Genomic DNA, 27,860 nt, shown 5'->3' on the forward strand with positions numbered 1-27,860 from the left:
GGCCATTATATGACTTGTATTTTGCAATATTTAGTAGTTTTCAACTCTCTCTAATTCTCAATGGTCTCTGAGCGAGTGGTTGGAGATTAACAGTCATGATGACGTCTATACACTGCACACATAGACTAATGCTCTCATATCTCTATCTGTCACATATATAGAAGCAGTAGCAGCATGGAGGAGTAATAGAGTAATGAGCAATGTAGCGGAGAATCCAGCACTTAGGTAAAATATTACACTTACCAGCATCCTTTGTCCCCTCTTTCGCTCCTCTGTGCCACCTCCCCTCTCCATAAACTTCTATGGGCAGCACGTCTGTGTCTCTGCTCCCTCCTCCCTTCTCTATGGGCAGGTAGGGAAGAGAAACACCCCCACTTCCTGCAGTCTGTAACTAGAGGAAGCAGTTTTACACAGGATGATTATCGGGCAGACGAGAGTTAATATAACGCTTGTTGACGACAATTGCACTGTTTAAACGGGAACAATCAGTAGATGAACGATTAAACGCTCGATCATCTGCTGGTAGTATAGTTTAAAAAAAAGTAAAAGATTATCATTGTCGGCAGCACATCTACCTGTGTAAGCAGGGAGACGCGCGCTGCTGATATGATGACAATGGATGGGGATGAGTGATCTGAGTAACGACCGCTCGTCCACATCCACAGCTTCATGTGACAGGAGCAAACGAGTGCTGATCGGCGCTCGGCTGCTCAGGACGCTTATCGGCTATGTGTGCAGTTGATTAAAATGCATAGTTGATTAAAATGTGTAAGTCCTGCAGCTTACTAGCCAGCTTTGCTGTCTAAGGGTATGTTCACACGGCCTATTTACGGACGTAATTCGGGCGTTTTGGCCCCGAATTACGTCTGAAAATAGCGCCTCAATAGCGCTGACAAACATCTGCCCATTGAAAGCAATGGGCCGACGTTTGTCTGTTCACACGAGGCGTATATTTACGCGCCGCTGTCAAATGACGGCGCGTAACTAGACGCCCGCGTCAAAGAAGTGACCTGTCACTTCTTTGGCCGTAATTGGAGCCGCTATTCATTGACTCCAATGAATAGCAGCGCTAATTACGGCCGTAATTGACGCGGCGTTCAAGCGCCTGCACATGCCGGTACGGCTGAAATTACGGGGATGTTTTCAGGCTGAAACATCCCCGTAATTTCAGCCGTTACGGACCCCCGCCGTGTGAACATACCCTAATACTGTGTAATATAGCAGATTCTTCTCATCGTTAGAGGGTGGGTGAGATGACAACTCTATTGTACTGCTGAAGGCCTAAATAAGGCAGTCTAGTAAAGGTCCTCCTACACGGCCCGACTGCAGATGAACGAGACAGCTCATCGATCGGCGCTCTTTTGCTCCTTACACAAGGGGCGGTGCATGGGGAGGAGCGTAAAGATCGTTATTACAAAAACAGTGGTGGAATTGCTGGTTTTTAATCCCCCAGCAGAAAAAAAACTATTAAAAGTTAATTAACAAGTTATAAGTGTCCCAAAATGGTGCCTTTGAAAAATGTAACTTGCCCCGCAAAAAACTTTTACTCTTTTTTTTTAATTATAGCCTTTTATTTTTTATTCTCCATTCGGACAGAACTCTTAATTGAATATTCTGTTGGTTTCCTGTTACCAGAGTGCAGTGCATTGTGGGTGCTCAGTTAACAGCAGACTTCTAACTATGCAACTGCCAAATCACGTGAACATCTGCAGAGTGCAGATAAGCTGCATACAAATTCAAGGAGGAAACAGCAGAATTTTGAAGTATACATTCGGTGTGAATGTCAACAATAAAAAAAAAGGTCATATCGCTCAGTACAAGATCAAGGAATATTTTATTTTACATAAATTTTTATTAACCCCTTTATAACGCTCTCTACAAAAGACGTATCTAATACGTCCTGGCAGGGAAGCACTTCAGTAGCCCAGGACTGGTCTAAGATTTCCTTGCTGCAAGTGGCTTTAGCACGGGCTAGATCGCAGCTTTCCAACAAGACCAAGATCAGCTAGAGATGAGCTCCCACCAGCCTGTGTGAAGAAGCAGGGGGGACAAGTGGGGGGGGGGGGGATGTGCTGACCGCGTGCTGGGGGGTCCCTGTATGACTTTAGATGACACCTGGTTGCTGATGTTATTACCACCAACTATCAGAGAGCATATTTGGTCACAAATAAGGGGTTTTTCAGAAAAAAGAGTAAGATGAAGAGCAGTTGCTCATCTAATCACCTATCTGTGGCTAATTGGACCATTTATTAACTCCACGACCAGTTTACCAGCGTCCAAACCGTGGCATCAAGGACACCAAGTACTTACACCACACGCAATTCAAGAAAAAGCTTTATAAAAAAAATAAAAAAAAAAACAAACCTTCATATAGAGTGAAGGTCATCGGAATGCCCGCACTTCTTGATGTTTAGAACAGCAGTAGATCTAAAGACTGTACTGTTAAAAGGATTAGTGGTAAATATAATGCAACAGCAAGAGAAACTAATTGAAAACAGCAACACATGGTCCATAAGCGTGCCAACTTTTACAGCTCTCTCAAGAGATTACCACAGGAAAATACTATACAATATATTCATAATTAAGACACATATAAGGGCCTGTTCACATCAGCGTTGTCTTTCCGTTGAGGGGTTCCGTTGGAGCTTTCCGTTGGAGGGATCCACTCAACGGAAAGGCAAACAGAAACCTTAGCTTCCGTTTGCATCACCATTGCGCTCAATGTTTTCTGTTTGTCACCATTGTGAAAGGCTTCAGTCGACTCTGCAATTAATTCAGTCAAAAGCAACGGAACCCTGTCACAACGGTGACAAACTGAAACCCTTAGCAAAGTTTCCGTCACAGCACTCGGCTGTTTCAGTCAGCCTCATAGACTTTAAATGGAACGGAACCACGCATGCCCGGCATCTACGCCATTCAAACTCCTCCTATTCGCAGTCCTGCGGCTGGGGCAGAACGGGGGACCCCATCTGGCAATCAGTGGGGTTCCTGTCCTAGTGGTCAGACACTCACTGATGAAGCATTTTTCAGCTACTCAGTGGTTAGTTGAAAAATGCTAAAAGCTCGAATACTCTTTTAATGACAGAGCAATTTTTTTAATTTTTGGATTTCAGAAAACCATCTTTTAAATTTTCCATAGGCACAGCTGTGTGAGGACTTGTTTTTTGCGCCACAAGTTTTATTTTTTAATGACACCATATACTTTATTAATTAACTATTAATAACTTTCTTTTGGGGGGTAATGGAAAAAAAACCTGAAATTCCACCACTCTTTTTTGCGTCTTAAATTTACGCTGTTTATGGTGTGGAATAATTACCATATTAACTTTATTCTGCGAGACATTACCAAATTTATAGGTTTTTTTTATGTTTACAACTTTTTCACATTAACCCCCTAACGACATGCCACGTTTATGTACGCGGCAGCCATTAAAGGGAAGTATAGAGTGGGCTTACGGGCTAAGCTCGCTCCATACTTAGCGGGCGACTGCTTTGAAATACAGCCAAAAACTCACTGCAGTGGGCAGAATCAAAGATTACTCTGATTCCACCCATGATGCAGTCAATTGTGCCCACGACATATAAAGTGTTCGATTGAGGGGGGCATGTGTCGTCATATTCTAAGATTTTTCAATTTTCTGTCGACACTGCTGTATGAGAGCTTATTATTTGAAAGACAACCTGTAGTTTTTATTGGTACCATTTTGGGGTTTATACGACTTTTTGATCACTTTTTATGCATTTTTTTGGAAGGCAGGATGAACAGAAAACAACAATTCTGGCATTGTATTTTACAGTGTTTACCGGGCGGGTTAAATAACGTAATAGTTTCATAGTTCAGGTCGTTACAGACACAGCTATACCAATTACGTGCAGCTTTTTTTAATGATTTTTCATAATAAAGCATTTTGTAAAGAGAAAGGTGGGTTTTTCATTTTTGCACTTGGGAGTTTTAATTTATTTATTAAGAACTTTATTTTAAAAATTACTTTTTAACATCTTTTGCTAACTATACCCATCAATAAATCCCTTGAGGGGTGTATTTTGCTAAATCGGTCACTTTTGGGGGGTTTCCACAGTTCTAATAAAAAGGAGGCCTCAAAATCCACTAGGTGCTCCTTTGCTTCTGAGGCCTGTATTTCAGTCCAGTAGCACACTAGGGCCACACGTGGGATATTTCTAAAAACCGAAGAATCCGGGCAATAAATATTGAGTTGCGTTTCTCTGGTAAAACTTTCTGCGTTACAGAAAACAATGTAATAAAAGGATTTTCTGCATAAAAAAAATGAAATTTGTAAATTTAACCTCTACTTTGCTTTAAAGGAACAGTGTCATCACCCAAAAAAATTTTCATATGTTCAAGATGTTAGTGCTTTATTAAAAACGTTTATATTTATTTGTGTGTTTGTGTTTTACTTTTTCTTATTTTTACACTTTTTCTTCCCTATGGGGGCTGCCATTTTTTGTTCCATTTCTGTCTGTGTCGATTAACGACACATACAGACATGGAATACGGCAGCCACAGTCCCATAGGGACTGCGAACGGCTCCCGTCCCATTGACTTCAGTGTACGGCGTCTGTGTGGGAACTGCGCATGCGCCGCTCCCACACAGTCCAATTCGAAATTGGCGCCGTCCGGCGCCATTTTCCTGTGGACCGGAAGTCGCGGCCGGACAGTAATATTACTACTTCCGGTCGCGGCTTCCGGATTTGTGCACTTGGACCAGCGGCAGCAGACGGAGCGGACGGGCCGGAGGGAGCCGCGGCGGCAGGAGCAGGTAAGAGATTTCAATGTATGTTCGTGTTTGTGTGTGTTTACTACTGTATGTAAACCTACTACACTGTGTGTTAGCTCAAAAAATGGCGACACACAGTGTAGGAGGTTACACCGTTCAAACCCCTCGTTTATCCCGGCACTAGCCAGGATAAAGGAGGGGGAGATGCTGAGAGCTCACTAGAGCGAGGGCTTTTAACCCAATGTTGCAATGCTGCAATTTTGGGAATAGCTCCATCTAGTGACCAAAAATGGGTAGTATTATAAATTAGAATTAATTTATAATATTTCCTGACTATTTCCTGACTCGTGAAAAAAATAAAAAAAATGTGAACAATGTTTAATCACCCACACACTAAATGTTTAATTTTTAAAAAAAAAAACATGTTTTTCTGGCAACACATTCCCTTTAAATTCCTGTAAAACGCCTATAGGCTTAAGAAACTTTCTAAATGCTGTTTTCAATACTTTGAGGTGTCTAGTTTTTAAAATGGGGTGTTTTATGGGGGTTTCGAATATGTAGGTCACTCAAAGCCACTTCAAAACTGAATTGGTACCTAAAAAAAGGCTTTTGAAATTTACTTCAAAATATGAGAAATTGCTTCTTATGTTCTAAGCCTTGTAACGTCCTAGAAAAATAAAAGAATGGTCAAAAAATTATGCAAACAAAGTAGACTTAAGGGAAATTTGAACTAGTATCTATTTTGTGTGTAATTACTATCTGTCTTACAAGCAGATACATTTAAAATCAGAAAAATTCTATTTTTTTTCAAAATTTTCTCTAAATTTTGCTGTTTTTCACAAATAAACACTGAATATATTGACCAAATTTTACCACTAACATAAAGTCCAATGTGTCACGAATAAAATCTCAGAATCGCTTGGATAGGTATAAGCATTCCAGAGTTATTAGCACATAAAGTGACACGTCAGATTTCAAAAATGGGCTTGGAGCCTTAAGGCCAAAACTAGGCTGCGTCATTAAGGGATTAAAGAAGTGGTCTCATTAAAAACATTTATCACATTTCAACAGGATTGTTGATAAATGTATGATCGCTGCGGTCCAACTGTTGGTACCCCCAACGATTGCGAGAACAAGGGTCCCGTACGCTCGTTTGAATGGAGTGGTGGTTACGCTGCTGCTCAATTTATTCTATATGGGACCGATCGAGAAAGCCAAGCTATTTCCGCCAGTCCCAGAGAATGAATGGAGGTTGTGCGAGGGGGACACAATACCCCCATGATCGCTGCAGGTCCCAACATACATACATTTATCACCTATCCTGTGTATAGGTGATAAATGTTTTTGTAAGACAACCCCTTTAAATAAAAGAAAAACACAAAATTGCCTTTGGTACAATAAAAAATGCTTTATATGTATATATAAAAAAAACAAATTACTGCATTTAACCCGTGCTGTAAAATGATGACGTTATTTATCCTGCACGTTGAACGTCATAAAAAAAATAAACAGTGCCAGAATTGCTGTTTTTTTGTCCATCCATTTAGTTGTGCAAAACTAATAAAACACACACACACATTATATATATATATATATATGTGTGTGTGTAAGTTTTGTATGATTGTCAAAGCTGCTACTAATCAATCAGTTTTTACACATTTGAATATTTCAAAGAATAAACAAATGTAACTTCAAAGGGTAGATTGTGTTTAAATTTAAAGAATTTGCAGTGTCAAGAAGTTGATGTTACCCCCATAAAAATAAATGATTCCAGTAAGGACTTGAAAGTCGTACCTAGAGTTTGGAAATATACTAAAACAATATTTGTGTTTCGCTGAAATAACATGATCATTTATGAGCAATGGAGACAGACGCTTCTATTCTCAGATTTATTCACTCGCTGTTTATGCTTGGTCTACCCGCTTTCATAAAATACACATTTCAATAACTTTAGGCATTGGGACACAGACAAAAAAAAAAAATTTGATTTACTTGTCAGACTATAACAGGACTTTTGAAAATCCCTCTTCTAGTTTAGCCAGTTAACATTTGATAATTTTATTAGTCAGTAAATTTTAAAAGGGTTTTAAGCAGTGATAAAAAGAAAAAAAAATGTAAATAATAAATTAAAAGGTGTTCAAAATAGCAACAGTAATTTTTTCACGTGACCACTCCCTAGCCCCCTACTGGTGTTTGTTTACACAACTGCCCCAATGACACAAAGGAAAAAAGTTAACGTTCCTACGCCAGAATAATTTTTTTTCAAACGGCATAGAAGTTGAACTTTTGTGCAACTTTTGGGCCGTTTCCCCCACTCTTGCTACTTTTTGCTTAGGAAAAAAGTGTGTAGGGTTAAGCGGTAAGGGGCGTGACCACATGGGGGCGCAACCCATTTACTACAATTTCTGCTAGAAACTGGCAGAAATTATAGCATAAATCTACGCCAGCTTCTGGTGTAGTGTCACATGAACAGCTGAAGATGCGTCAAATTTATCAAGAGGTGTGTGCATCTTAAAAAATGTGCCGCATCTTACTCTAGCTTGGTTTTGGCAAGAAAGAATGGTTGAGGTGGAGGCTTCTGTATATGTTTTCCAATTCTTCTACTCTGCCGCCTATTTGTCGGACCTTCTGTTTGATGTTCTGCAGCTCATGGATTACCGGATAAAGTGCTTTGGTTAGAGCTCTGCTGTTGAAAAACCAAGATACAGGTAGGTCTCTGTGGTAAGGTAACCCAACTTAAAGACGAGCAGGGGGAAGCCATTTAAGAAGTCCTAAAGCGCAAAACCGAGAAGGGTGTAGATGCTGGCTTCTCTGTGGAAGAAGCTGCTGTTCAGAGATATAACGTGGTGACAGAGCCTCTTTAACACCATCCATCTAAGTGCCCTATATTGTACATAATGTGATCGGCGCTGTAATGTAGATTACAGCAGTGTTTTTTTTTATTTAGAAAAACTGTAATTTTTCAAGGAGTTGTGACCTATTTTAGCTTTATGCTAATTACTTTCTTAATGGACACTGGGCGTGTTTTTACTTTTTGACCAAGTGGGCGTTGTGGAGAGAAGTGCATGACGCGGACCAATCAGCGTCATACACTTCTCCCCACTCATTTACACAGCACATAGTATTCTTACTATATCACTATGTGCAGCCACATACACACACATTAACGCTACTCAAGTGTCCTGACAGTGAATAAACATCACTACCAACCAGGACGTGATGTCTATTCAGAATCCTGACACTTCGGTAACGTTTGTGTGAGATTTACAGCAAGGCATGTGTAATCTCGTTTTAAATGACAGTTTACAGAGTAATCTCGCGAGATTACGCTTGCCTTGCTGAAAATCTCACACAAACGTTACCGAAGTGTCACACCAACCAATCGAAATAGCAAAGAGCTCACCCTGATTTTTGCCATATGATCCACATCACTGGTATCTACATCTCCCTTTACATTATCGCTAACTGGTGATGCCAGCATGCTGACAGACTCCCTTTAAGTAAAACTTAATTTTTCAGGCACTTATAAAAAAAAATATGGGGAAAATGGAAAACAAAAAAATGGAATTTGTCAGCTCTCTATTAATATGGATGGCCTATCCCAAGGATAGGCTATTGATAGCTGATCGATTATGTCTGGCTCCATGCAAGCCTTCCAAACCCCCATCCCAATCATGCAGCTGATCGGCGGGGGTGCTAGTAGTCCACCGATCATTCAGATATTGTAGGCCATTAAAAAAAAACAAGTCTTGGAAAACCCTTTCAATTACAAATAAACCATCGGATATTAAAAAACAAAAACAATTCTGTATGTAAAATCTATTTCAAGATGTTTACAAGAATATTGAACATTGTACTATAGTTCTTCAGGCAGCACTAAGTTGATGTGAAAAGCACATATGAACCGATATTTATTTCCATTGTGGGAGGCTTTCATTAACTTTCTTTTACATCTCTTAATTATATACCTAAATCCTCTTAAATGTTAAGCTAGATGACTTAATTTAAAGACCGTACCCACATCCTCAAGAAATCACTACCACATAAAAATTAAAAGAACTCAGAAAAAGCACCAATTTAGTACCACAAACCAATATACTTGGTCTTTAGCAAGCAGATGGCTAAGCCACACAATCATAGTTATGGATTTAAGCTTGCATCCCGCTCACTTGATCTGTGCACTCTTGATAAAGATTACTCACTGGATATAAATGAGCCAGCCTTCTGCACTGAAACAATAAATATGCACTTTATTATATCACTATTTTGTATCAAATTTTAAACTGGAATCACATAAAATAACACTATAACATTTTAGAACTCTGCGTTTCATCATTCTCTGTCAAATTTTATAATAGTCAAACAACATTAACAAATAGACTTCAAAGGCTAAAATTCTCAGATCTTGGTTCACTGATTGTATTTCAACTAATTGACCAATTATTGGTGCACATATAATAACATACCAACTATCTAAAGCAAAAAGCTACGAATTCTACACTCACAATTTTTGTCTATTGGCCAGTTGGCTTGTGTGCGTGCACAGAGCATTTATTAGCTGTAAAGCTTTGAAAGCCTAGGCTAATTTATATTCCTCTCTTATCTTATTTATCAATTAGGAAAAACTATATATAGAAAGAAATATAGTAAAATTCCTTTAAACTGGCATCTAGAATTTCAAGTTAGCCTGGAATCTCAGAAAATTGCCCAATTATCAGACACTAGATTCTAGAAGACAAGGAAAATATTGTTTTGAATGGATGCTATGCAAATTCTTGATTTTGGGCAATTCCATATCTGCTCCTCTCATGACAACAGCTGCTAATTGAAGACAAAGATATTTTTTTTAAAAACTGCAATTCTGAAAAGAACTTGTTTTTCATACAGACAACCAATTTAAAGGGCAACAAAAGTTTGAAAGCTTAGACATGACAGGAGTTTTGATCGTTGGGGGTCCAAGCACTGAGACCCCCACCGATCACTAAAACAAAGCGGCAGAAGCAAATTGGGTGAGCACGGAGCCGTTTTGGTTCTGATCTGCTTTTCTCAGAAAGCCGAGCAAGTGGTGCATTAGCTCAATATAAAGTCTATGAGCCCGTACACCACTTGCTTGGCTTCGGGCCTCCAGGGTAGAATTTCACCTTTTGGAATGCTGCATTCTAAAAGTTTCTTTGTTTTTTTATGTATTTCTTCATTTACCCCCAACATTTTAGTTTTTTTTGAGGGACACATGGGCTTTTTTGTTATTTAAAATTGGAGCAGATATCAATGGATTTTGTAGGTCCTATTTAAGGGAAACATGGACAGAAACATATATTTTTTTTTAGTTTAGTGGACCATAATTACCCAAAAAAATTAAACCTCTTATTATCCTGTGCATGGCGATGCTAAATATGTGTACATTGTGTAACGTATGACATCGCTATAGCATAGAGAAAGAAAACCTTGTTTTAGTTTTAAATGACGCTTCGGCATTTGGGAACATAGCGCTAAATGTCAGCGCTGTGTTAAGAGGTTGTTAGTGGCAGGGAATTGATTATTTCCCTTCCCTGTCATAGTATAGGGTTGCTCTGTCAGTGTGACTGCCCAATCCTGCAAATGGCACTGCATGCAGGAGTGCTCAGTGCATTCAAATATAGCGTGTAAATTAACACGCTTATGACACAGGAACCATGCCATTAGTGCATTCATTTAGGTGGGGTGGGCAAAAAGGGGTAAATAAATAAAGAGTTAGAATAAGCATGTGTTATTTGTACTGTAGAATATGGGGCCATTATGCCCCATGGAAGGCAAGTTGTGGTGTGCTGGTTTAACTGGCACACGACAGAGAGCCACAATTCAGGAAACGTCAACTAATGCTCAGCTACGTAGTGCCCATGTGTGCAAAGACATGTGTGGGAGTAAACCGAAGTACCTAGAGTCAACCCATGAAAATACAGGGATAATCTATAAGGTCCATAAAAATTTAAATCTCATGTTTTCACACATTACAGTTCTATAGCTTTTCTTTTGCCTTTTTCTGTAAAATTGCAGCAATTTCCGCGATTTTGCATAAGTAATCTAGATACGACCGGAACGTGGGCTTAAAGGTGCAAATCACAACAAAGAAAATGTCCCCTTTTGGGCTTCCCTTTTTCTTTGAATGACAACTTGCTCTGCAGTGCTTTAGGTAAAAGACACTACCGCTTAAGAATGGCGATTACAACTCCCATGTGTCACGAACCTGGAAGGAGATATTGGAAGCCTTTTTCGGATAGGAGAGTCTACTAGGTAATATATGGACTTACTAGTCGGGGACCTGCAGATCGCAGCGCTCTAATTGCCCCCTTAACATGGATTGTTGGAGACAGACAATTGACGATATGAGGATGTAGTTCTCTATCAAGAGATAAGAATAGTTTAACGAAGCCAAGGTCAGGGTCACAAGCAATGATTCAGAAACACTCGCGAAGATCAGGTACACGAATAGTCAATTACAAGTGCTGAAGTCAGGATAGGACCTAATACTCTGGCACCTGTTGATGCTAAGAAAGAGGCTCATAAAGCGGCCCAATGAAGTCATGTGACATCAGAGGGAGGTCTTCTAATTTAAAGGTAGTGCTTTATGCTAACCACACGAGGGAGCTTTAACATGTAGCCCCCCACTTTGGCCACTACAGAGAGTTCCATGTGTTATATCACACACCCACCACTGCGCTGTAAATGGCAGACAGATGAGGCCGGGGAGAGGAGGAGAGTCTGCCCAGGAGCTGGGACTGTTGGCCATAATGTAGGCACTTGCCGCTATTTTGTTACACCAGGTAAAGTGTCATAAAGCTTTATTACTTCTTCACTGTATAGCTTTCCATTTTTGTTTTTGAACCAAAAGAAGGATATGCTTTAAAAAAAAGTAGCACAAGCCAGACGTAGCTGACTCTTTCCACTGTGAATTTGCAACAAAGTTGCATATGTTACATTCGGAATTGCAGCAGGTTTCCCATTTTGCACTGCAAAGAGTGAAAACTACAGTGAAAATCTGCAGCATTTCTGTGGAAGAATTTACATGCTGCACATTTGAAAATCTGCAGCAGGCCCTATCAATAGCGTGCTGCGCTATCGTTTCCGGTAAATCCAGTCAACAGAAAGAGTGAGAGAAGCCATTACAGTCAATGAGTTCCGTCGAGTGCCGGTTGTCTCCGTTGTAAGCGAGCCTGCGCTTCTAGCATTTTTGTTGTTCTGCTCTTCTGACGGAGCAGAACGCAGATGTGAACAGGGCCTCAAGATGTCCATAAAGTGGTAAACCAATGGATGCCGTTTGCTCCTTTTGCTCAACCATCTAAAAACGACAGTTTGGTGAGCAACACACTTACCATATACAACTTAAATGGGTTTAGCAGTCTGAAGAAATTTGTGCAATTCCCCATGACAGTTGTATTTTACATTCTAAGCTGAGCTAAGTGGAAAAACATACTTAGTAATCAGTCATGTAGCTGGTGAAATATGCAGAATAAAAGTATGCAATAACTACAAGGATTCATAGTATCAAACAAAGATTAGTATAGGAAATGCTCACCTATGCTTCACATACTAGAATGTATAAGTGTGCCAATAATAATTCTCTGCCAAAATCCCTCCCTGCACTGCAAGCTTGTCAACTGGCACAGGAACCTTTATGACAACCTGGAATCCATTGGGTAGAATACACATTGGCTGAAAGATTCACAGAGCAGTGATGGGGAATTTCAGATCACTTGCATGTGTATCACTCGAATACCCCGGCTGCAATAGTGACAACACCACTGCTGTAGGGAACGGCTTTATCTGCTTAATTAAAGATGAAAAAAAAAAAAATACAAGGTCCAGCGGTAAAGAATCAAAGCCGTCATCACCTTCACACATACACTATTTGCAATAAAATAACTTGGATTTAAATAGAATACATTTGGAACAGTATTGACAAAAGAACCCAGCTGTGCAGAATATGCCTATGTGGCACACACATGTTCTGATTTACTTGTTCAGCGCCAGAAGTAGCAGAAAGTAATCATGGAATGGAAGCAGTAAATACCTGAAGTACTCACAGCTGTAGAATAAGGGTTGTGAACTCCAGTGTTTTCAGCCCAGCAGCCACATCCATAAAGAGCAGCCTAAAAAGACATCAATAATATCAATAGTGCAAAAATCTACTGCAAATAGCCAACATAGTGCTAAGGAAGATCATTTTATTTTATGTTGTAATACAGCAAAGCCATCTGAACGCGCCCTGTACAGTGGCACGGATCTGTAGTTGTGTGCTCCCTCTGTAAATCACAGTATTCTCCCATAGAAGCCATGTTTCCCAGGAAAAACACCACAGTAATACCGCATGCCACAATTCTTTTTCCACATTGACTCAAACGGTATATGTGAGAAAAGACAAAACCTTTGTAGTGCCTCCATATAAAACCGGGGAGGTACTGCATAGTAGGGGTGCCATATTACAAATCTGTAATGTATCAATGTGTATTAGGCCTTAAGCTAATGGCTAAAGGCAGCATCAAAAATTGGAATCTATTTTTTCAATTTTACACGTGCTCCATTTCTAAAGTGATATAATATATATATTTTTCTCTCTCAAAACTCACAATAACCACCTATTGTAATGTCAATAAGGTAAAAAAGACCTGTCCTTTCAATCCCTAATGGCGTCCGAGAGTTCAAGAAAGTAGCTGCAGGAAATGTTTACTTTCCTGGAGCGATGACGTGCCACACCAGCACATGACCGTGGCAGCCAGTTACTTATAGCCATTGGTGATGATAGGATGTACAGCATGTGACCATTGAGGCCAGTGATTGGCTGCAGCAGTGATGTGTTGATACAACACGTCATCGCACCAGGAAAATAAACTAAGACCGGCAAAAACCACGAGTGCATCAGTGCTGGAGTGGTGGGGAATTTAACAGGTGAAGTAATGTTTTTTTTATATTTTATAACATTTTCTGCAGCTAGTTTAAAGAGGCTCTGTCACCAGATTTTGCAACCCCTATCTGCTATTGCAGCAGCTAGGCGCTGCAATGTAGATTACAGTAACGTTTTTATTTTTAAAAAACGAGCATTTTTGGCCAAGTTATGACCATTTTTGTAGTTATGCAAATGAGGCTTGCAAAAGTCCAAGTGGGTGTGTTTAAAAGTAAAAGTCCAAGTGGGCGTGTATTATGTGCGTACATCGGGGCGTTTTTAATACTTTTACTAGCTGGGCGCTCTGAAGAGAAGTATCATCCACTTCTCTTCAGAACGCCCAGCTTCTGGCAGTGCAGATCTGTGACGTCACTCACAGGTCCTGCATCGTGTCGGCCACATCGGCACCAGAGGCTACAGTTGATTCTGCAGCAGCATCAGCGTTTGCAGGTAAGTAGCTACATCGACTTACCTGCTAACGCCGATGCTGCTGCAGAATCAACTGAAGCCTCTGGTGCCGATGTGGCCGACACGATGCAGGACCTGTGAGTGACGTCACAGATCTGCACTGCCAGAAGCTGGGCGTTCTGAAGAGAAGTGGATGATACTTCTCTTCAGAGCGCCCAGCTAGTAAAAGTATTAAAAACGCCCCGATGTACGCACATAATACACGCCCACTTGGACTTTTACTTTTAAACACACCCACTTGGACTTTTGCCAGCCTCATTTGCATAACTACAAAAATGGTCATAACTTGGCCAAAAATGCTAGTTTTTTAAAACTAAAAACGTTACTGTAATCTACATTGCAGCGCCTATCTGCTGCAATAGCAGATAGGGGTTGCAAAATCTGGTGACAGAGCCTCTTTAATTTCTTAAACTCTGACAACACCTAGGTTTCAACTGTATGCATACATCCATTCCAAAAGAAAATTGGGAGTTAGGCTCTGTTCACACCTCCGTTAGTTCTTTTTGGTCAGGCTTCAGTTGCTTTTTGACCGTCAGAATAAAGTAGCATGCTCCCATATTGTATACAGTAAAAAAAACAAAAAAAAAAACAACGAATACCTAATGGCAACATGACTGATCCATTATTAAGTCAATTAAGAGAAAATTCAGATCCGTCATAACCGATCATGACAGATCTTATATATCAGTCATGGCTCCTGTAAAAACGGAAATCATGAAGGGAGTGCAAACAGAGCAGTCAACCATATTATAATGCCATAGTGATGGGTTATTCCTCCCCCTAGAAAGGAAGGGCTGGAGGCGTTCTTCTAGTCTTCTCGGCGCATGCACAAGGAGGGGGCGGCAGCCCTGGATTGCTAGGCATATCACATGACGCGCTCGGCATCACATGACCGAAAGTCACCGATGATGCTCGCGTCGGTGATTGGCTGGCGAGGAGGCTTGGCTTCAGCCAAGGGGGGGGGGGGGGGTGGAGAATAAGTTATGTATACTCCCGCATCCTTAGGGAAGCATGCCGCTTCTGCGTGTGTTTAGAATCAAACGTATTTACACAATTTAATATCGCTGGCTCTATAGTGAACGGACCTCTGATGAAAGGATTATATAAAAACGCGTAGGGTCAATTGTGAGAAGGGTTATTTAGCGTTGATGACAGCGTTACCGATATTTTTATCCTGGTACTGGTGTGCTCCGGAAGATTCCCTGGTTGCTCCACTGCTTTTGGGAATGATTCGCTGCAACACCAATGGTTAAACGTTTTGACCCCATGCATCATATGAGTACATTCGTCCAATAGGGTTCGCAACTGGATCAGTGAATGACTTACTATTTTTAAAATTTAATTGCGCACGTTGGGATTTTGTCACGGTGTTGATTGTACCTCTGATTTTAGCGAGATACTAATAAAGAATTAAAAATTTTACTCTTTAGTCACAATCCGTGAATTAACCATATTATACAAACAAACACATGTATTGCAGTAATATAACGTAATATTATGCGCTTTAAATCGAGATGTAATGGTGTATATAACTTGTAGCTGGATGGTTAAAATCTAGCAGTGAACCAAGACAATCTACACAATCAGTTTATAAATCGACAAATGCAGTTCTGGCCGCTATTTTTTTTCAAATGTTTTTATTTAATATTTTTAGAATTATTTTTTTGTAAGAATGGGGAATGGATGGGAGAGAAAAAGAGGATCATAAGGAGTAGAGAACCGGCAAGGATGGCTTATATCTATAGTCTATAATCAATAGGTATTGTTCTTGTTAGTTCCATTTGAGAAGAGAACACTCTATTTCAGTAGCAGATCTGTGCTGTAGAAGTCAGATTGAGATGACAAGTATTTTGTATTACATGTTTAAATAGTGCTTAAAATTACTTCATTTGTGCGGTTGACCATTTTACGTTCCGTAACATCATTGGGGGGGGGGATGGAAATGAGGACGTGCAGAGCAGTCACCTCAGCGTTAAACATTACAAGTAATAGGAAAATTGTCTGTGATCTGGAGATAATATAAGCGGTCTACCTGCTATATTTTGTTCTAGGAACAAGGAGGTGGTTTGGAAGCCATTATAAATCCTCTATTTAATGCGTGTTGGGAGAATTTGGATAATGGTTTTTCATGTTTCAAAGAAGTCCTTAACTTTGGATCCTATTGTGAGGAAGCATTACCCCAATCCATTCTTAAGAGAAATGTCAAACAAAGTGTTGGTTATTCCAGCCCCAGCCATGTTTGGAGAATGGTTTTGCGTGATGCTGCAGAGATGCAGCAATTAGTTGTTTCTGTGGTGGAGGGATCCTGTCCCCCACAGATCGGATCAAAGAAGGCCCAGACAGGAGCAAGCGGTAAATGGTGGGTAATGTGTGTGTTTACGAAGAGCAGTATCACTGCCATTGTCTTTGGATATAATATGCCACCTCCTCCCCGCATATGAAACAAGTCGCCTCTGGAATATTTCCCCATCATAAAATTCCTTTGAGGAGAAATGTAACCTCTATGTGGTATTTTCCCAAAAAAATAAATCCAAATTAGGAAGTGTCTGGGAAATATTTCAGGGCTTTGGACAATGTTTGAATATAATGTGTGGCGTGAGCTCCAGGTCATGTGAAGCCCGTTTAGACAGTCCTGAGGAAGTATAGTCAGTTTATTTAGGTTTGTAAGAATAAGTAAGAAACAGAAATTTGTCCCCTTAAGGTGGTCAAACTATGACAAAAGGTGTCTTCCCAGTCCCCCTCTCCTAGGGCGCGCAAGAATTGTTGGGGTATAGCTTTGTGCTTGGAGAAAATTGAAAAAGTGGGGGAACAAGAAGTAAAACAGGCTTAAAAGAAGGAAAGTGAAAACTGTGAAGAATACAGAAAATATATTGGAAAAGTGTATAACTTCATTATACAAAAAATAATAAACTTGCTGAAAGTAGACCACCTCTTTAAGTCTTAGAATTTTATTATTATGCTGGTTTTCCTATCACTTATGGAAAAAAGAAAGCCAGCAGACAGAAGTTGTATTTCCTTAAATGGATAGGACAACCAATTAAAGAATAAATTCGTTATTAATGTGTTTATTTTTGCGTAAAAGGTAAGAGAAAAGGGTCACCACGGCCTTATTATTGTCTTTTAGCAGTACTTTAAATATTAGACAGCTATAAGAATTATAAATCTATAAACAAAGGCTTCCAAACCGTTCCCCAACTGGATCCTCCATTCAGAAAAACAAATTACAAAAGGACTCCACCATTTATTATCCAAATACACTAGAATGTGCCTTAGCCAAGAAAATTATAAAAACTCCACCCTTTAATAATAATAGCATTAAATAAAGATTCAATTTGGGGAAAAAAAGGGTTCTAAGAACAAGTTAACTAGCAATAATAATAATAATAATACTAATAATAATACTACACTAGTCCTATATATGGATGGATAAAAGAACCAAATGGACTATTTTTTTTTTAGAAATAAAATATTCACCTGGCCAACTCTTCCTGGATGTTTCATGGCTAATCCACCACTGGAGACAGCAGCAGCTACATTTCCGTCTTGGTCAACAACTATTGCTCCAACAGTATCCAGAGTTCCTGAGTCATTTTCCTGTGGGGTAACAACAGCAATGACTTAAAGTAACATTACCGGGTTAGCAAGGCAGCCTTTAATGAAAACCGATACTACTATAAATAATAAAAAAGGAAATGTAAGCATTTCATTTCAGTTGAGAAGGTCACGGAACGTACGTAATAACCCTCCCATTGCTTATACTGGCATAAAATAAATAGAACACGGTTTATTAGATATACACACCATATTATTGTAACCTCAAGAACTCTCGTGTTGTCACAGTTACTTTATACCAAATCTTTTACTTCTAGCATTATATAATAAGGTCATGTTCAGTGCTACACCATCAATGCAACACAAATGAACAATGACATTCTTTGAACGGATGATGGTATTTTACCTCGAAAAAAAAAGCACAGCTAAGGCTACATTCTCACTCGTGTTCAGAAGATACGTTCTCTTGTCCATGAAAAGTTTGGGAATTTTCTTTGCTTGTATCTGTTCCCTTTATTTGTGAATACTGACGCAAACAACAAATCTCATGAACGCCAGTGTGAACAGAGACCAACGCTTATGTATTTATGCATATTGGTTTGGACAACCTTTTTATACTACAGGTCATCAAGAGTAGAACTAACCCACCGAATACTACTACCTCAACATAACATAATTGATATGCATATTGGTTTGGACAACCTTTTTAGACTACAGGTCATCTAGAGTAGACCTAACCCACCCAATACTATTACCTTAACATAACAATTGATATGAATATTGCTTTGAAAAACATTTTTAGACTACAGGTCATCTAGAGTAGACTGAACATGCCCAGTACTACTACCTCAACATGACCTAAAAATAAAATTTTAAAGTGGTGTTTTTACTAAGCAATCCTATATCGTCCTACAACTGTATTTTGCCATGGAAGTGCAATTATCCTACGCATTTCATGCTAAAGACCCCTCACTCAGGCAAAAAGACGGGAACTGGTAGCAAAGGACCATAAGTTCTTGCAGGAAACCATACATCTAAATTCCTCAGTGCTTAATGGGTTGTCTGCTCAAGCTACGAAAATCCAGTTCTTCAATGTCCTGATCGGTTTTTCAGTTTCCGGTCACTTCAATGGAATTGGGCTGTAATTGTAATAGCCTGACCCTGGGGATAACGGTGCTTTCGGAGGTCCCGAATGCCACTGCAATAAGCAGTGTAAACTTATATCAGCAAGGCCAAATTCATGTCGACATAAACGTGCATTTGGCAAGCCATGAAGCGGTTAGCAAAACTATAACAAGTTACTAAAGAGTATACAAATATACTGAAATTATAAAAGTAGGAAAACTATATAAGGCTCTGTTCACATCTGCGTTGGGGGTCCCGTTCTGACGTTCCGTTGGAGCTTTCCGTCATAACGGGACTCTGAGCAGACACATACGGACAGTTTCCATCACCATTGATTTCAATGGTGACGGATCCGGTGCTCCTGGTTTCCATTTGTCTCTTGTGCACCGGATGCGTAGTTTTGCCGGTAGCAATTGCGTAGTCGACTACACTATTGCTTCCAGCAAAACTACGCATCCGGTGCACAAAAGAGACAAATGGAAACCACGGGCACCGGATCCGTCACCATTGAAATCAATGGTGATGGAAACGGAAACGTTTCAGTCAGTGTCCGTTTGTGTCTGCTCATGGTCCCGTTCTGACGGAAAGCTCAGACGGAACGTCAGCACGGGACCCCAACGCAGATGTGAACAGAGCCTTACACACCTTTTCAGATAAGGTTACAGCTAATTGTAGTAAAAAAGCAAAGCAGATAGAAAAGGTCTTTGAAATAAAAAAAACATTATAGAATATATCAATTTCTCTCAGGTAGCCAGGAGCAAGTAGACTCTTGACATGCCCTACAGTCTGTTATGGGTCAAGAGTGTGGCTGCTGGTAGTATTTACAGTAGATGGAGAAACAAGACAGATGACATCTTTAAACGCTTAGTAAATGTGGCATACAATTATTTCACCTAGCAACCTGACCTCTGTGGTTATAAACATTAAAGTGCATCCAGAATTTATATGGAATCGTATCCGACTTTATTAGGAAGGTCTTTTAATAACTCAAAAATATGGAAACCGTTTCTGTAAAAATGGTAAAATGTGCTTGTGAAAAATACCAGATGATTCTTTCTGGAACAGAAATTACTTTACGAAGGTTAAAGAGAAATGTCGGCGTGAGTGAAATACTAGCCATTATATATATTGTAAGTTGCTCATACTGCAAGACCGGTTCCTTTACCCCACGGCTTTAAATGGAACAGCATGTGTAGTAATCACCATCATATAGAATCTAATTTATTTGTAATAATTGGGAGAAATGTAAGAAAAAAATAAAAATAAATGTGCTCCCTACAACATTATTTGCAATAAATACTTAATCCAGAAATGTGGTAAAATATGCAAGTAGTTTTTTGGCTGATTAGCAACAATTGCTCGTTTTTAGCACCAACTAAAATCTTCTGTACAATATAACATTTATCCAAAAAGTTTTAAAATATGTGTAGGTCACTGATCCTTATGTGAGCTGTGATATTGTGGTCATGGATCTTCATTGGAAGATCACGTAAAGAAAATAGATTAGAAAACACTTTGGATTGCTTTTATTTTTAAAAGATTGGCTTCGCTATGGAATACTGGGAGAAGAAATTTAGGATTGCCCTAAACTACGATCAATGGTCTAAAATTTGGTTTAATGCTAGCAAGTCCTCAATCTGTGTTACTACTTAGGAGAGAATTCCTACTAGGTACAGAACTCACGATAGTCTTCATAAGTTTTTTTCCTGATTGTTCCCCGCTGTGTTGGAGAGGCTGCGGCCAAATGGATACTCATGCCCATATACTTTGGTGCTATGCCGCAGTACAGGATTACTGGAAGAAGATTACTGGAATATTGTTCTTCATCTCCTGCACCCGTGTACAGGTATTTCCAGGTCTAAGCCGAACGTTAAAGGAAACGGGGCCCCGTGTTTGGAAATTTATTAGTAATTTTTTTTCCTTCTGTACGTTGATAGATTGGCCAATACTGCCGACAGCCTTCTATTTCTGACTCGAAAACAAAATGGAACTAATGACCGCCAGGCTCCAAATTACCATGATGAATTTTGATAAAGTGTGATCCTTTTAGATAGTTTGATGTCTTTTTCTAAAGTAAGCCTTATTTGCTCTCCTCTCAAGCACAAACTTTAGCATTTTTAGCTAAACGTAGGGCATAAACGTGATGCCCACTGGGTATTACTCACAAAATCCACTATTGATTCAATTGATTAAGATACAGTATTTGTATTTTTGACGACAGCTGTAGATACATATTCGAAGTGGCACAGCCATTTTGTGTCCAAAATACATAATTTGGATCTTTTTTTCCCCCCTACAAAAATAAAATAAAAAAAATCTTGGGTGGGCTCTTCTAGTTACATAGTTCGTACGGTTGAAAAAAGACATAGGTCCATCAAGTTCAACCAAGGGATGGGAAAAAGGGAAGGGGGTGAAACAAAAATTCTACACATTCAAGCCCCATGCACGCGACAGTATTTTTTCCCTCCCGTAAATACTGGCCGTAAATACGGGTCCTTTGTCAGAGATTTTTAACCCGTATTCCACCCGTATTTACGGACCCGCAAAAAAAAGGGGGGCTGTAAATGGGTCATATGATCGCTTTGACGCCATTTTCTCTGCTTCTCTTTATTAAAAAATTTAAACCCCCTGACGTCGCCTAGCAACGCTCCCGTAATTACGGGTGCACACACGTAGCTACCGGTAATTTCTATGGGCCTTCCCGTGCGATAATTTCGGCCTGAAATAGGACATGTTCTATATTTTTCAATGACCCGGGCACCTTCCCGTAAGCAAAAGGGAAGGTACCCGTGGCCAATAGAAGTCTATGGGCCTGTAATTACAGGTGTTTTTACGGTCGTGTGCATGGGGCCTCATATAGGAGCGTATATTTTTTGGTTCTAGGAAAATATTTAAGCCTTTTTTAAAGCTGTCTCTTGTTGCTGCTGTGACCAGCACCTGCGGTCGGCTATTCCACAGATTCACAGTAAAGAAGGGGGTTTTACATTGAACAGGTTTTCACTATATTTCTTGTATGGGCCATTCATATATTTATAAGTTAATCATGTTCCCCCCTTTCCTCATAACTTAGATTCTCCATGCCCCTTATTAGTTTAGTTGCTCTTCTTTGTATTTTTTCCAACTCCAGGTCATCTTTCCTATGAACTGGACCCCAGAACTGAACTGCATATTCTAGGTGAGGCCGAACTAATGCTTTGTAAAGTGGTATTATACCCCTGTCCCGCAAGTTCATGCCTCTTCTAATACATGACAATATAAAAAATAGCCTTAGAAGCAGCTGATTGACATTGCATGCGGTTATTTAGTCTATGATCGACAAGTGCACCGAGATCCTTCTCAACAAGTGACTCCCCCAGTGTAGCTTACCCAAGGACATATGATGCGTGCAGATTGTTGGTACCCAGATGCATAACTTTACATTTATCTACATTAAACTTAATTTGCCAAGTGGATGCCCAAACACTCAGTATGTCTAAATCGGCTTGTAATTTCTAAACACCTTCCATAGATTGAACTATACTATATAGCTTGGTGTCATCCGCAAAAATAGAAATAGTGCTATTAATCCCATCCTCTATATCATTAATAAATAAAGTTAAAGAATAGTAGTCCCAACATGGAACCCTGGGGTACACCACTTATAACCGGTGACCGTTCAGAGTAGGAATCATAATTTTTACTTAATTATTTTTAAACTTTAATGTACTGCCATATATCTATATGCCAGTACATTAGCCTGTGTACTGATCGGTATGTCCTAACAACTGCCTGGGAACTAAGTATGCCCTAACAGGAAACATTGTCAGACAGCCCTGGGGTCCTTCAATGGATCCTGGGCTGTCTGCCCATATACAGTATGTCCCTCGATCACCAGTAAAACGATCCAAAGGCCACCCCCCCCCCCTTCTCATTTTCCCTTGAATGCTGCTGTCAGCTTTGATCGCAGAATTCAAGGGAATAGCGGTGGAGATGAGAGGTTTCTCTGATCTCCACCGTTAGAGCGGGGCTGCGTCTGTGTAATGCAGCCATTACCCCTCTCCTGACAATAAGTGTACGCGCGGTCAGCATTAGATGACGCGGCGGGCGCCGCACTAATGAGCGGCCGTACAGGCACTGAAAAGAGAACATGGGGGTGCTTTGCAGTGCGCCTGCCATGTTCTGTCTTCAGTGCCGGCAATCATTAGTGCAGCGCTGATCGCATCACATTATGCTGACCGTGTGCGCACAGCCCCGCTCTAACAACATTCATGTGTTACTATATTTAGCAGTGCAAGTCGCACAGCTTAGTATCGAAATTTAGTGTTTTATATGTGATGGGAGAAGTATAAATTTAAAGAATTTTCCAACTCGTTTCTCTTTACAAAATGGAAGTCTCCACCCAGTCCATCCGAAATAAAGATAATCATTTTTCCCCAAAAAATATGAGTGGGAAGAGCAGTCCCAATCCAGACCTGTAGTATGGATTTTCTCGCAGCTGCTGACACATAGTACAGCAGTTGTTTTTTTTGGTGATTCAGGATACTGATCATAGATGATGGCAAAATACCAAAAAGCCCCTATTTGAGAGTAAGTGGACATTGTAAATATAGCAAGCCTGAAGCAAATTGTTGTATTTGTAACCAGAATTAATAGAAGGGCATGTCAAGAAACAATGCAATAAACCTGTGTGTGGCATATTACATTTAGGTCAAAAATGGTCAGGAGTTCCCCATGAGAAATCCCCTGTGAGGGGAGACGTAGACTCTGTGGGTTACCTTGAATGACATTTCCTAGTACATGGCAGAGGGAAGGTGTTGAGCCGCAACAACCATAGATGTGTCGTCATGTGTCACATTTTCTAGGTGTTCCACCCACGAAGATATGCCTGACTATGAAGTAGAATAGTCAAGAGGTTTCCATAAATCAGGATTTTTGGCCCATGGAAGGAGGTAAGGGAACCTGGGGTTTAGTCCTAAATGTTGTCTAGCCTTGGTCCACATTTTCCACGCTGTCATAAGGGGGATAGCCTGTTGTTTGGTTGATAAAGCCGAGTAGGGGGCACGGAGAACACAGGTCAAGGAAGTGGGCAAGGAATATTGCTGATCTAAAATATGGTCAGTAAAACATGAGCTGCCAGTCAGCCAGTCTCCAATCACGTTGGTGAGAGGCCCCAGATTACTTTTAAAAGAGGTCGTAACATCAAAGATAGACTAGTACATAGTCATGTTGACATGGGTAAAACTACAAATTGGCTATCATCAAACCTGAAGGGAACTTTTTGTTGTGGCAGATGCAAAGCTTGTAGCTCTATTTGGAACACCAAAACCTTTATGAACAAAAGCACAGGAGAAACGTTCGATACTAGAACCTTTATTAACTGTATAACTAAGGGGGTGGTATACCTTATAACCTGTATAATGGGACACAATATGTTGGAAAGACCAAGAGGGAATTTAGACGAAGGGTGAGGGATCATATCTGTGACATTGCTAGGACAGAAGACATCAGTATCTCGACACGTGTGGGAACATCATTCAGGAGATCATACGGTACTTACATTTCAAGGGATGGAACATGTTCGACCATCCTCAAGAGGTGGGGACTGAGATAGGAGGATTCTGCAGAAAGAGGCCCAGTGGATCTTCAGGATCCAAACCATTAAACCACTGAGGCTTAATGAACAGATATCCTTTCTCCATTTATCTAATTTGGACATCAATCTAACTATAAAATAATATAGGTATTACTGTACCCCCTCGTAGCATTTTTCATTTATCATCTACCTACCTTGCTTATCATTTAGGTCTTTTCTCACCTATATACTCCAGTGTTATTCTCAGGTTTTGGAGCATTTATAACATGAGTGGCCTCATTCTGCATTGTGGTTTAATCCATTCGAGGCAGCTTCACACCGCACATATTTGTAGTGATAAGTTTCCATTTGGTGAAGTTTGATTGCTGTGCGTTTTAACCCGATTTAGTCCATCATGTTGCTCTCGCACTCTGAATAGCTCCTTTGCTTTATGTATCCCTTTCTACTTTATTTGTCCAGCGGTGTATGATGTAGCCGCCTGTAGCTCCCCTACTGACTACTTGATGCTTGATGCATTCATTTCATTGGACGCGACGTTACTAAGGGGGCCGCTCCAGCTGGTGGGCGTCAGTGTGACGTTTGACACACCGGTTGGTCGAGGTTCCGATGGCGCTTATCATGTAGGTGTATATAAGGCTCTTGAGTTTCCCCGGCGCGCACTAGACCAGCCATCAGTGTGTAGTGCACGCCGGATAATACAAAACAAACAGCACAATATGTGCTGACCAGCAGTGAGAAATGATCTATGATCTGTGCTGCCAACGCCTGTACTTAGATTCTTTGGCATTGGTGCCCTTCTTTTTAAAATACTATTAATAAAATTATTTTTAAACGTTTAGACAGGCAGTAAAATATAACAGTCTCCAATCACCCACAATTGAGCTGCCATGTTGTATAAATGAATTTGGGGAAAGTTGCTCTACCTTGTTTTCTTCTTCATCTCCCTAAGGGTATTGTGCACACGATAACGACAATTACGGAGCTGTTTTCAGGAGAAAACAGCTCCTGAATTTCAGACGTAATTGCTCGTACTCGCGTTTTCCGAGGCGTCAATTACAGCCATAATTTGGAGCTGTTCTTCATTGAAGTCAATGAAAAACGGCTCAAATTACGTCCCAAGAAGTGTCCTGCACTTCTTTGATGACGCTGTTATTTTACGCGCCGTCTTTTGACAGTGACGCATAAAATTACAGGTTGTCGGCATAGTACGGCACTTATAATCTGGTGACAGAGACTCTTTAAAGCTCAATGATGCAACATCGTGGAAAGGAATGGCCATGATAGTAAATCAAAGGCTTTTTCCACATTGAGACCCAGCAACGTCATCATAGGGGAAGAAGGGTCACAAGCAGAGACTTTGGCTGCCACCGCCTGACGGAGGCTTTTGGTGAAGTGTCTGTTTCTAAGGAATCCCAACTGATCCGAGGTGATAATGGGTCCGAGCATAGTTTGGAGGCGATCTGCTAGGATTTTGGTAAGTAATTTATAGTCTTGGTTTAAAAGAGAGATGAGTCGATAGGAAGAAAGAGGAGATGGGTCCCAGTCAGGCTTTAGAAGCAATATAGTCAGGGGGGTTCAATTTATCACTGTATATGGGCAGAAAAATCGAGAAATAGCAGAGGTGACATTTTCTGTGATATCATTATCCAATAACTCCCTACAGTTTGTGGGTAATTTAGATAAATTCAATTAAGACAAAAAAGGATCATGTCGTTTACTAATTCATTTTGCATAATGAATACCTATAAATGTACATGTGGACCTATCACACATCCACAAAGGAAGAAAAAATAGAGCCAAGTACAATGGTGTACATTGTAACAAATACATCGTTTTATTGAAATGCATATAAAAACATACTGGCCATCAAGACCATGAGCCCCGACGCGCGTTTCACGGTAGCTTTATCATTAGGTTAGCCACACGAGATATTCATCAGCGGTATTTTCCATCTACTTAGTACAATCCAGGTAATTATACATTGTTCTATATCTATGTGGAGAGCACCAAAAGGGCATCCAGACAGGGTAATGTCTGGCATCCACCCCCAGACGAAGGCTCGAGGGCCGAAACGCGCGTCGGGGTGGATGCCAGACAGTACCGATTGTGACATGGGTAAGACGTCCTGCTTTACCTCAGAGTCTTCCATTTATTTGGTGTGTTGCTGCTTTCATGCATGCATACACCCACTGATGTCCATATACATATGAGTGTGACTGTTGTTGCACTTTAACTCCTGCATCTGACTGTGATTAATACTTACCGCTTGGTGTGGTTTTCACCTATATACTGGATGCAGGACTGTGTGCACACTTCTTCTATAATCATATTTATTTATTTACTTACTCATGTAATAGGAACTGTCAATTTTCCCATTGTCACTTTGTTATCTAATGTATTACAACCTTAACATTGCATACTCTACTGTCCGGTATCCTTTCATACTGTGGCTATCATCTTTAACTTTTAAATGTTTTTTGTTATTTGTTCTAATAAAACGTACTATTTTTAATCTTACCTTGGTGTGTCGGACTCCGTTTTTAGGTTTATAATTATACATTGTTCGTCTTAAATGTGAGCTATATAGCATATGTATACTCATGATACTATCTGTATTCAATTAGTGTTCATCGGCAGTAGTTTACTATTGGTCTTGTCTCAATCAAACTCCGCCCATTTTTTGTATAAATTGAGCATTCATCGTCTCTCCTGTCAGTACCCCTTGATAAAGCTACCGCGAAACGCGCGTCGGGGCTCATGGTGTGGTGTTCACCCTAGGACTAATATGACTTATACTGGTTGGTACATTCTTTGGGACCGGGTTTGAACCTCGGTTACTCCCTTGATACACTGTGTACACACATACTTGTGTGCTTTGCATGTTCCTTCCTTTTATACTCGCTGTTTATTCAGTGTTTGAGTTATTGTATTGGTATGGCAACTTATATTGCATTTGTGGTTTGTGGATTTTTCCATTAAGAGTATGCCTTTCTGATTTATTATTTTTCTTACACCATTTTGTGCTGAGTATAGTCCACTGTGTCATATTTTGGGTGTTTCCCACATCTTTGTATTTTAACCGTGTGTCCTATTTTAGGTCTTGATGGACAGTATGTTTTTATATGCATTTCAATAAAACTATGTATTTGTTACAATGTACACCATTGTACTTGGCTCTATTTTTTCTTCCTTTGTGGATGTGTGATAGGTCCACATGTACATTTATAGGTATTCATTCTATATATTTTTTGATATATGTGGACGTTTAATTGAAACGTTATTGTTTGGTCTGTAACTATATAGGTATTCATTCATTTTGCATAAGTTCGTGGTCCAATATATGCCAGAATGAGACCTTGGATCCACCAATTTTACTATAGTATGGTTTGAGCGCCTAGGTCTGTGTATCCTTGCTAACAATGAGCCAATCAGGTTACCCTATCTTAACTATCTATTCCGAATCGTAAGAATCCCCCTGTCCCTGCAGATA

General features: G+C 40.1%; 1 protein-coding gene across 1 annotated transcript in view; it reads right to left on the reverse strand.

The window, feature by feature from the left end:
* TASP1 (taspase 1) overlaps positions 1-27,860 on the reverse strand; it is a 122,395-nt gene that overhangs the window by 42,424 nt on the left and 52,111 nt on the right. The window contains exons 10-11 of the mRNA XM_075864534.1: positions 17,596-17,715; positions 12,784-12,862 (exon numbers count right to left, since the gene is read on the reverse strand). Coding sequence (XP_075720649.1) covers positions 12,784-12,862; positions 17,596-17,715 — 199 coding nt within the window. The remainder of the gene's footprint in view (positions 1-12,783; positions 12,863-17,595; positions 17,716-27,860) is intronic.

This window comes from Rhinoderma darwinii, chromosome 4 (genome assembly GCF_050947455.1).
Source record: "Rhinoderma darwinii isolate aRhiDar2 chromosome 4, aRhiDar2.hap1, whole genome shotgun sequence".
In the NCBI taxonomy this organism is placed as follows: domain Eukaryota; kingdom Metazoa; phylum Chordata; class Amphibia; order Anura; family Rhinodermatidae; genus Rhinoderma; species Rhinoderma darwinii.